This window comes from Lactuca sativa, chromosome 7 (genome assembly GCF_002870075.4).
Source record: "Lactuca sativa cultivar Salinas chromosome 7, Lsat_Salinas_v11, whole genome shotgun sequence".
In the NCBI taxonomy this organism is placed as follows: domain Eukaryota; kingdom Viridiplantae; phylum Streptophyta; class Magnoliopsida; order Asterales; family Asteraceae; genus Lactuca; species Lactuca sativa.
In genome coordinates, this window is record NC_056629.2 from 59,840,210 (window position 1) to 59,852,031 (window position 11,822).

General features: G+C 32.4%; 3 protein-coding genes across 3 annotated transcripts; 2 read left to right on the forward strand and 1 right to left on the reverse strand.

The window, feature by feature from the left end:
- The first annotated feature begins 615 nt into the window (after nt 1–615).
- On the forward strand, nt 616–2,608 carry LOC111883902 (uncharacterized). Its single transcript, XM_023880232.3, has 2 exons — nt 616–704; nt 1,183–2,608. Exon 2 carries the CDS (start codon nt 1,185–1,187, stop codon nt 2,295–2,297), a length of 1,113 nt encoding a protein of 370 aa, XP_023736000.1. The 5' UTR covers nt 616–704; nt 1,183–1,184; the 3' UTR covers nt 2,298–2,608.
- A 2,118-nt stretch (nt 2,609–4,726) lies between these two features.
- Nucleotides 4,727–6,767, reverse strand: LOC111883908 (pentatricopeptide repeat-containing protein At3g51320). The gene has a single exon (XM_023880238.3). It carries the CDS (start codon nt 6,640–6,642, stop codon nt 5,041–5,043), a length of 1,602 nt encoding a protein of 533 aa, XP_023736006.1. The 5' UTR covers nt 6,643–6,767; the 3' UTR covers nt 4,727–5,040.
- A 430-nt stretch (nt 6,768–7,197) lies between these two features.
- LOC122195002 (uncharacterized) lies at nt 7,198–9,792 on the forward strand. Its single transcript, XM_042896449.1, has 2 exons — nt 7,198–7,419; nt 8,499–9,792. The coding sequence occupies exon 2, from the start codon at nt 8,501–8,503 to the stop codon at nt 9,587–9,589; it is 1,089 nt and encodes a 362-aa protein (XP_042752383.1). The 5' UTR covers nt 7,198–7,419; nt 8,499–8,500; the 3' UTR covers nt 9,590–9,792.
- The last annotated feature ends 2,030 nt before the right edge of the window (nt 9,793–11,822 follow it).

The following is an 11,822-nucleotide window of genomic DNA, read 5'->3' on the forward strand; positions in this document are numbered from 1 at the left end:
TGACATGGAAGATTATAGGGTTAACATTAACTTGGACGATGAACACATTGGAGAGAATTAAGTCCTTAAAAAGATACATGATAAACTTAAAGACTTAGAAGTTGATTGATAATGATAGATGGGGAATCTTGGAGGAAGACTCGAATAAGGAGAGAGAAACAGTTGGGAAAAGATAGGAGGTGTAGCAAAGGAGTTGAAAAGCAAAGATCGAGCTTCATGCTACCGAAACTAGGAGAGACTTGGTCCGGAGAGAAAGAGTCACAAATTAAGGCTAAGGGTTGTCATCAAAGGAGTTGTGCATGTAATGAATGCCAATGAGGTAAATGGGTCTAAGAAAGCAAAAAAGAACAAGGATAAAGATTTAATTTCATAAAAATGGAAATATACTTTTTACCCTCACATGAGGAGCATGTGGGGTGTGATAATGAAATGTAATGAGGGTTATTTTTAGGGACCAAATCCACAATAAAAGTAGACTAAAAGAACCATAACCACAGTTTAATGAATTAAAGGGCTGGAACTAAAGAAACCGACAAACATTAAGGACCAAATTTACAATTTTCTCTAATTTCCTCGGTTCATATTTGAACCTAGCTAATCTCTCGTTTCACCGTACTCTTTTTTTCCTCCTCGCCCGCCCGTTGTCTCAAGTCTCAGCTACGCCCTACAATTCCACGCTCAACGCAGTATCTTCATCCTTGCAGGTATATTTTCCTCCACGCTTCTTAAAATACTGCTTCTTCGTTGCTTCTAGAGTTATCTTCTCCATTTGATTTCACACTTTTTATTGTCCATGGCTCTATGCCCGTTGTCTTAACTAAAAACTTTTACCTTAATTTGCTTTGAAGTCCAAGCTACCAAATCTAATGCAAAATATGATTTCACTCTACAAATTTGATCTATCTGTCGTAGACTGTTTTGCCCTAATTTGGTCTTACCAAATCGGAAAAGACATCAGTTTTTGAACTTAATTCATTCAAGGTGTTCTAATCACTTGATTTTGGTTAATCAAACTTGTATTTCACTTTAAAGTTAGTAAAATTGCAATTTAGTTTTCAGAATAAACTGTTGTGTTCTGTTTTGTGAGTTTCTCTTCTCATGAAAGTTATAGTTTTGAGTGTGTGTTTTCACTTTTTCTTACTACATTTTATGCATATGATTCTCTCCTTTTTACAAGTGTAGGAATGACCACGACAAGGAGTGAGACTAGAATCCAGAATCATGATGATGATGCATCATCATCTTGTAAAAAGAGGCTCAAGAGTTTTGACAAGGGTGATGTAGCACCTTGGTCAGATGTTAACCATGATATGCTTTTTATAGTTATGATGAAACTGGGAGTTGTTGATTTTCTTGCGTTCAGCAGAGTTTGCAAGTCATGGAGGTCATTTGCAGTATCCAACAGGAACATGTTTATGGTGTCTAAACCACCCATGAAGATACGCTTTGGGCTCCTTGATAATAAGGAAGACTACTACTGCTGCTTTGAAGACTTTGAAGGAAAAAGGTTCAAAACCATCCTTCCTCATTCTGCTGGCAGGACCTGTGTTGGATTAACTTGTGGCTACTTTATCTATTTCAGTACAGAAACCCGTGACTTCTGGCTTGTGAATCCTATCACAAGTCATGAGCTCCATTTCCCTGATTACCCTTTATATGTAGGTGTTGATGAAGACAGAATCAAGGCTATCCTTGTCTTTTCACCTTCAATATCTGGGTGGGTGTTTGTTGTGTTACGTACAACATTATCGGGTTATAGAGCTCGTAAAACAAAAATATCGTATTATATAACAGGTAAACGGGGATGGAATCATGTCTCATCCGCTCTCCCCATTCTTGATTTACATGTTTTTAAAGGGAAGATGTACACTCTACACACCCATTGCTCTTTAGGTGAACTCAGACTCAATTTGAATTCAAAGTGTAAGGGCAAATGGAGGTCACTTGAAACCAAGAGTTTTCTGAAGCTTGACATGTTCAAGCCACGACTTGTGAGTTCAAATGAAAAGCTTTATGTGATGCATTGGGTTTCAAGACCTAAAAAGGTTATGGAACTTGATTTTGGGGAAATGAAATGGGTGTTGCCAGATAAGACAATACAAGAATATGCAATCTTTTATAGCTACTTGAAGTCTTGTGTTGTTATTAAACCAGAGTTATGGGCTGGCCTTTGGACACAATCCATTAGCAATGGTTGTTTCCTTGACACTGATGAAAGTCAACAAGGCGTGTTCTGTTATCAAGGGATGTGGTATTTCCCCCATGATTGTTTGAATGTTAATCTCTTAGATGAGTGATGACTTCTTAATTAGCACTTTTATCTTTTTATCTTTTTTTTTTTTACTGTGAAATTTCCATATAGTTGACTGTTTGTTGACCCACATACTTGATACATTCCATTAAAAAAAAAAAACTTTATACTCTTTTGCCTCATTCTTGATCTATTCCAAAGTCTTCACCAGATACATGTGCACAAACAAACGATCCTGTCCTGAGATACAAGTCAATACTAATACTAATCAGCTGAAGTTTTGTGATGTCATGATCTTTAACATATTATAATAAACTGTAAAACATATATTATACAGACAAAAAAACATTCATCGACATGAAATGAAAACTAAATCAATGTTTAATATATCATACGATACCATAGATGTACTCATAAATGATCCGACATAAATTGAATTTGGCATACGAACATAACATGACTTGGTGTCCTAAGAATGTATCATGCATAATCTGATTTGGTATTCACACATGTAACAATGAAATATTTTCATATACTAACATGCATAAATTCCGGATCCGTGTATGAAACAACTTGTAAAATGTCATAATAATTCATGAAAATAAGTGTAAATTTGATTTCAAAGTCCATGAAACTCACATGTTTGTCGAGGATAACGAATTGATCTACTTCAAGAATATCCTACGTATCTTATAACTCCAAACAAATATCTTAACATACTTTATTCATTAGTTGGTAGCCCATTCAGCAGCAGAATAATTATATTAAAACTAACACGAAAGACTAGCAAGAAGCTAGCTACAAACAAGTTTAATGTATAATTGGATTTTGCAACCACACAACCCTATATATATATATATATATATATATATATATATATATATATATATATATATATATATATATATATATATATATATATATATATATATATATATATATATATATATATATATAATCAGTGATCAACGATAGTAGAACACCGGTAAATTTTTTAAATTTTATTATATTTGTAGTTAATATTAGAAGTTTAAATGATTAGAATTTTTTTTATAAGTAAGCTCTTCAATACATAAATCTAGAACATTCAAACTTTATGGAAACAATTTTTATATAATAATTTCACCCTCAAAATTTAATAAATCTTAAACGGGTTAAGTTATAATTAAAAATAAATAAATTAGACTCTGAATTTCTATTCATGCTAAATTAGACTCCGAACATTAAATTATTTTATTTTTTTAAACTCTTTTTTGTTAAATCTAAACTCGGTTTTATATTATTTTTAAGTTCTTTATTTTCATTTTATTTTTGATTTTTTTAGTCAAAACTAAACTTGGTTTTAATTTTGTTTTTTTGTATTTTTTTTAGTTTGATAACATTTTTTGACAATTTTCAAAAAAGTGTAAAGTATATCAATATATTATAGTATATTATATTTTTGGTGTTTGAGTTTTCTTATTTTATTTTATTTTTTTTATTAAATAATTTTGGTAACTTATGTTTTTTTTTTATTATTATTTTGATTCAATGAGTGATATTTACTATTTATAATTATTAAAATAGTAAAACTAGCTAAACTTATTAAAATGTAATTTGCAATATAAATCATATTTCTATATATGATATCAATAGTTTCAATTTAAGATAATATTTTTCAATTTGATAATAGACTAAAATAAAGAATAAAAGAAATAATAAGAGTCAAACTTTATAAGAAAACTTTTAACAATATTTTAAATTGAAATGTTTTTTCGTTTTACTTGAATCAAAATAAATAAAAATTCATTAGAATTTTTTTTTTTTTTTTTTTTTTTTTTTTTTTTTTATAAATAATCACTTTATAACATGATTTAACAATATTATACCATGATTTATAAAAGGAAAAAAAGATTTAATTCTTTTAAATAAAGCCATAGCCCATGGGTTATCAATTAACTGGTTTTTGTTGAAGGTTTTAATCGGTTAATGGTGTTTCATTATTAGTTAACCATAATGGTCCAAAATGACACCAAAAAAATAAAATAAATAAAATAACATTTCTATAAAATGTGAAAATCGGAAAGTACATTGCTAGAAAAAGCAAAAAACCAAAAGTTTGTTGCTATTTGTTAAATATTATAATGATAATTTTTTACTTTTTTTTTCGCATCTTACTTTAGCACTGTTGTAAATACATTGTTAAATTTTTTTTAAAAAAAAAAATCACTGTTTTTTCAAGTATCAGACATGCAGTTTTAATGTTTAATGATCTTCAGTTGAATCACAACGGATGTATGTATCAGAAATTTCCTAACTTCATGAGTTTTTGTTACTAAGATGGTGGTAACTGTATGCTACAGTAACTCTTTTATGGGGTCTTATGGTATTGGTTTTAGTTTGTCATGTCATAGAGTGAATATTTATATATATGGTCCTGTAAAGTATCACTATTGTATCATTATATGGGCAGCAACAATAAAAAAAATCGAGCATAAAAAGGGGAAATTTTTCCTAAAATGTATTCAAATCCTTATAACTTCCTTAATCTTTTACTTACAGAAAATGGGACAAAAAACAATGGTGGGGTAAAATACCTAAAACAAACTGCAAAAACATCAATCGCCTTTTTCAGACTATTTTTATGATGAGGATGAGAAGGACATTCACGTCTTTTACACACAAAGATTGAATACAAGTCCCAATTTTTTTTCCATCTTTTTGGGATCTCATTCAGACACTGAACTATCTTGTCCTATCAGTATCAGTCTCAGTCTCAGTCTCAGTCTCAGTCCAAAGCACACACTGTATCATCCGTATTTGTGGAGCATAGATATATTATCTTCCACTTTAAGACTATGAACTATTTCGGTCAATTCTACAAGACTAAATCCAGGCACACTAACCCCTCTCTCCTCCATCATACACTTCATTTTTGTCACATCTTCCCATCGCCCAGCCACAGCATAGATTATAAGAAGCAAACCATGATACGAATTATTTGAAGGATCGTCTTCAATCAAAGCTTTTGCAATTTGTTCTCCAATCGCCACGTCACCATTAAAACGACATGATCCTAGTAAGCCAGCCCATAATGACGATTGGGGTGACAACCCCACATCAACTGGCATATTTTTTAAGAATTCAACTGCTTTTTTTACTAAACCATGGCTTGCATATAGATTAGCCATGCACCAATAATGTGCAAAAGAAGGCTTTATATTGAATTTTTTGGTCATTTCAAGAAAGTGGTTTTGACCTTCTGTCAACAAGGATTCGCGTGCACAAGCACATAGCACACCGATGTATGTTACTTCGTCTGGAGTTATGTCAACTAGTTTTAGCATTTCATCGAACAGGTGGAGTGCGTGTTTTGGGCTCTTCCCATGAATTGATTCCCCTGAAATCATTGCGTTCCAACACACGATGTTTTTGATTAACATTGTGTTGAAGATGACATGAGCTACATCTGGTCTCCCGCATTTGCTATACATATCGATTAGAGATGTTCCAATGATCAAAGTTACACCCATGAACATTCGGATAACAGCAGCATGAACAGATCTTCCTTCTTTTGATCTACAAGATCTGCCACATGCAGTAAGCACAGTCACAATCGATGTGTCGTTTCCTTTTCCATCTGTTGTTACCATTTTCCTGAACAACTTTAGCACAAGGCCAGGGTTCTTGACATCTAAATACCCCTTCATCATGGCGTTCCAAGATACCACATTTCTTTCAGGCATTTTATCAAACAGCTTATGGGCAGCTTCCATATCATTTACTTTAACATACCCATCTACAATTGAATTCCAGGACACCAAGTCTCTCATTGACATTTCATCGAACACCTTCCATGCAACGTTATTTAATCCACACCCAGAGTACATATGTATTAAAGCGTTCTCTACGTGTAAAGTTCTGTCAACACCAACCTTTACAGCCTGCCCATGACATTTTTCACCCAATACAGAATCCTTTGTTTTTGTGCAGGAGCTAATCATAGATGGGAATGTAAAACTATTGGGTTTAAACAGCACCCCTTCTTCTTCAAGCATTTCAAAATAGAATCCTACAGCTTTGGTGGGCAAAGAACCGGAAGCATATGCCTTGATAACAGTATTTACACAGAATGTATCTGGGAAATTAATGCATTTGAAAATCAGCAGTGTGTAATCTATTTCACAGAAATTCAATGAAAGCTTCAGCAATCTGCCAGCCATCGATGGATTTTGTACGAATCCTGAAGTTATGAAGCGACTCTGGATCTGGTAAAAGCGGGTCAAGTTTTGGCATGTCTGTATGAGGTTTACTATTCTATCTTTCAAAGAAAAATATGAAAAATCAGATGCTAATTTGGAAGAAGAAAAGTGGTATCTTTGGAAACAGGAACAATGCTGAAGTATACCCATTTTCCTATGGCTTTATCTTTCGATGAACTGCATTAGTTTATATTCAAAATATTATCATACCTGAACTCCAATTGAACGATACCCAATTTCCTGTGCCTTTATCAATATTTCCATTGACCTGCAACAATGGGGTTGTTTATATTTCCTCTTCTAGAAATGGGGCCGGGAGTGACCCCACCAGAACACTCACATGCTAAGAATATATACAATAATGGTCCCTTTAAAGTTCTAATATTAATTAACCCTTTAGCTTATAGAATGTATTGTATTTTTCTTTCTGTATCTTATGTTTATTTTATATATTTAATATTTATATATATAAACTTATAAATAAAGTTAAAATTCATATAAACTTTTAATAATTTATATTTATAAGCTAAGTTTTATATGCCAATTTGTATTAAATTTAAAAATACAATTCATCAATTTAATTGTTAATAATTTAGTACAATTGGAGGAACTTTTTAACTAGAGCGATAGGAACTAAGAAGGAAAGAAAATATAATTGGAGGAATTCTTTTTTTTTTTTTTTTTTTTTTTTGGAGAAAACGAGTATTCCGATTCTTTGGACTTTTCAGTGAAATCAAGCTTAAGAATTCGCAATTAATAAGAAACAATCTGTCATTCCCCTTCCTCAATTTCTCAGTTATGTTTCTTTGTTTCTCACACAACTGCCTCTCACATCTCATACTTAATATTTTCTAAGAAGAGTCAAGAAACAATGACTATGAGTCTCTGAAATCTCTAGTTCTTGCAACTTCTTAAACAAGAATTCAGGTAAGTTTGTATGTGCTTCTTTCTTCTATAAAAGCTCGGTTAATGATTAATTGATCATCAAATATCAAATATTCAATCATGATCTAGGGATACGATGGTTTGTTTGAGTATGAATGTTTGAATTTTTTTATGGATGATTATTGAATATATGCATGTTTGAATTTGGATAACATCAACTTCTCAGAATTTCCAGTACACCAATCTACTTTATTAATAATGATCTTCAAATTAGTAGATTACGATTCCCATTTTTGGATATGGTGGTTTTATTTTAAATCATGGCTAGTGTGGTTTTATGTAATTCTATTTGATTATTTCTGTTTTTTAAATGTTTGATTATCAATTATTCAAATAATAAAATTTAATTATTTTCTTCAAAGACTTAAAAATTCAAATATTTTATGTTTTGTGGATACTTGGATTGTGTCTATTTTACTGTTTGATTATTATTCACTGTTGACTCTGATTGTGAGATGAAAATAATAATGAGCGGAATATGATTGTTAATTAATGTCAAAAATGGGAATTGTGATCAGTTTATTTTCCCCTTAGATGTTTATGATTCTAAAAATAGTTTTTGGGATAACTGGCCTTGACATAAATTAAGGGATTTTTTGTTGAAATATGGCGGATAAAATAGTTGAATCTTGTTTTTTGCTAGAGATAAAAATGGAGATTTTACTAAAAAGCTAAGTAATAAGGTGATGGGAAATGGTTAGTTTATTCAAAACAAGTAGATATAATATATTTATTGTTTATGGTGTACCTGTAAATGATTGGAAACATATTTTTGGTAGAAGAACATGAAAATACTTTTCAACCCTATTGCATGAATTTATAGAATGAACTAAGAGTAAAATTGGATAAGATATTTATATACAACAAAAAAATATAAAAGCTAAAGAAGTTGGAGATCTAAATGTATATATGATTAATCTTCTATCTACTCATGATTCTTGTATGTGTGTGTGTGATTTCTCTTTTAAGCAACAAATCGGCTGTTTGTATGTGGATATTTGTCTCCTGTTTACAACTCTTGCATCTTTTATGGTACTAATTATTTCAGTTTGCAAGTGTAGGAATGGCTAAGACAAGGAGTATGACTAGAAACCATAATCATGATGATGATCATGCATCATCATCATCAAGCAGGAAGAGGTTCAAGACTTTTGACAAGGGTGGTGTGGCACCTTGGTCAAATCTTAACCATGATGTGCTTTTTTTAGTTATGATGGAACTGGGAATGGTTGATTTTCTTGCATTCGGTGGAGTTTGCAAGTCATGGAGATCATTTGCAGCATCTAACAGGAACATGTTTATGGCATCTAAACCACCCATGAAGACATGTATCGACCCCCATGATAATAACAAAGACTTCTATTTTTACATGGAGGATTTTGAAAGAAGAAGGTTCAAAACAATCATTCCCCATTCTGCTGGTAGTACCTGTTTTGGTTTAACTTGTGGTTACCTGATCTTATATGGAAGGGAAACCCATAACTTCTGGCTTGTGAATCCTATCACAAAACATGAACTTCATTTCCCTGATTACCCCTTCTTTTCAATTGCTAATGAAGAAGAAATGAGGGCTATCCTTGTCTTTTCACCTTCAATGTCTCGGTGGGTGTTTGTTATCTTACATAGATTGATCAAGATAATATCATTTTGTATAGCAGGTAAACGAGGATGGAATCATGTCTCTTGCACTCATCCCATTGACTCGCCTCTCGCCATTGTTGATTTACATGTTTTTAAGGGGAAGATATATACCCTACAGTCTGATTTTTCTTTAGCTGAATTGAGACTCGATCCGAATCAGGAGCAAAAATGGACATTACTAGAAATCAACAATTTCCCGAAGCCGGATCTGTTACATCTGGAGCTTGTAAGTTCGGGTGAAAACCTTTATGTGATAAGTCGCATTTCAGCATTGAACAAGGTTATGGAACTAGATTTTGTCAAAACGAAATGGGTGAAGCCAGAAAAGATAATAAGAGAATATGTATTCTTTCATAGCCGGTTGAAGTCTTCTGCTGCTATTAAACGGACACAATACAAGAGCTATGATTACTTCAATGGCACTGCTGAACGTAAACAACGCATGCTATTTTATGCTACCATGTGGTACTTCCCCCATGATTGTTTGAATGTTAATCTCTTAGATGAGTGATGAGATTTTAGGACACTTATATATATTTTTAGGGAATGTCGTCTATTAAAGCTTAGAAGATCAAAATTTTAAAATGTTAATTTCTGTTTTTTTTTCGAGTGATATTTTGGAATTTTGGGCGGTTTGTTTTCATGACTGGTCATGTTTCTTGACGTTCACTTATCCCAAAATATTTTAATAACAATATCACAATGTTGTGATGTAATTGAGTATTTGTATAGGCAGATCATATCAAATATTGATTACGAGTATGTTAAATCTTTGTGCAATTAATGTTGTGTGTATTTTCTTTATATTTCTCTTGTTATAGATGTCTTCAATAAGTGCTTTTGTGCAATTAATGTTGTATGCATTTTCTTTATATGTACCTTGTTATAGATGTTTTCAATAAGAGCCTTACCATCTAAGCTCCACATAAGCTCCATCTAAGCTCACATGAGATGTATCTTGATTTACCATGGCAAGGAAAAGAGAGGAAGTGGTGCCATGGCAATGGAGAAAAAAGATGAAGAAGAGAGAGAACGGACAAATTGGGATTAATACACGTGGGCGGTCCAAAGCTATAGTGAGCCCAAAGTGAAAAGAAAAAAAATGGGCCCCCAAAGTCATAAATATAATAAAATTAAATTGAGAATATAGACACCCTTATAAAATTCACAAAATTCATTATTAATGTTAAAAAACACAAATATGAACAAAACATACAAAAACAAATAATTTAAAGAAAAAAAAATATGTCTCCTAGTATTTTTAGATAAGGAAACTTTTTTTTCTCTCTCTCTCTCTCTCTCTCTCTATATATATATATATATATATATATATATATATATATATATATATATATATATATATATACTTTAGGAATTTTGGGCCTCTTAAAGAAATGGGCCCTGGGCGGCCCAAGCCCACCTTCTGGGTCTGGCTTGCATGCGCATACAATTTTCTCTCTCTTCGGCAATATAGTGACAAGAAGGGATGATTTTCACAACATGTTGAGGTGTTGGGTTAGTGTACCCACAACATGGTGAAGTCCACCTCATCGTTGCCGAATGATTTTGCCACCCACTCCCCATAGTCTTATAGCGAATTGCCTAGTATCTTGAATAGATTTTGATGTAGTTTGTGTGTTCGTTTTTCAAGTCTATGCTTGAACTCATTGTTTTGTGTTGATGTTGCAGCAAACTGTGGTTCACTGGTTTAGGTTTGATATTGAATACTTGAGTTCCGTTATGGTGAATATTGTTGTAAGTATCAATGTAACACCTGATTTTGTAGCAAGGGTTTTGTCACCGGTGAGTACCTAGTGAGTTAGTAAGTGAGGACCTGAATCATCATGTTTAAACTACTCATTATTTTGACCTAGTGGTCTATAGAAAGGAATACTTATTGATGTGACATTAATCATCAATCAACCCGAAAACTCTACAGTACCTGCTCTAATCGTCTTGAGACGCTCATAGAAGTCACTTCATATGTAGCCTCCCACTCAATCTGTCCTTCTACAAGCAGTATTCTTCCATGTTACATAAGAGATTATGGGTAACAAGGAGATGGTGAAAGTACGGTTCTCATATAGAGCTAGGACGGGAAGCCAAACCATTGAAGTCACATATAACAATCTTACAGTAAAGGTTATAGGAAAACAACATCCATCATGAAAATCTGTAAAGGCAGTGCCATTAGGATCAAAGATGTGAGACTTGTGTGTTCTTGTCATGGATCCATTACATGTTGAGATGTTGTGAGTAGATTTCTATATAATCTCATGTGCACTTGTGGGTTCGCTACCCCGTGTGTAGGACTAGTGATATTGTTACACAGTTCCTAAAACGATGGTGGGAGTCCCACTTAATATTGCAATGAAAAGGAGAGTACCCTTTTCCTAGAGATTTATAGAGATGGGAGTTTCCTTTCTCTAGCAACTTGAAGGGAGTTCCCTCATGTATTCACCGCCATTTTTGTTTGAGATTGGACTTAATGAGATTGACTCAGGTTGGGATAGTTGCATGTATTACATTGTAGTTATATGAATTTACTTTTTGAAAAAAGATTATATTTTGCAAATTGAATTTTGTTATCGGGTTATCAAATTCGAAAATTTGAAATTTTATAAGTACTTATTGTTCTACTTGACTACATTTTAATTATTGATAAATGCCTTGTTCCGATGTAACTACTTTACATTGTATATGATTACTAGTGAAGATTTATGATTTTTTACAAGTATGGTAAT

Excerpts from the sequence above, each read along its gene's own strand:
- LOC122195002 (XM_042896449.1), top strand. The coding sequence starts at position 8,501 with ATGGCTAAGACAAGGAGTATGACTAGAAACCATAATCATGATGATGAT.
- LOC111883908 (XM_023880238.3), bottom strand. The coding sequence starts at position 6,642 with ATGGGTATACTTCAGCATTGTTCCTGTTTCCAAAGATACCACTTTTCT.
- LOC111883902 (XM_023880232.3), top strand. The coding sequence starts at position 1,185 with ATGACCACGACAAGGAGTGAGACTAGAATCCAGAATCATGATGATGAT.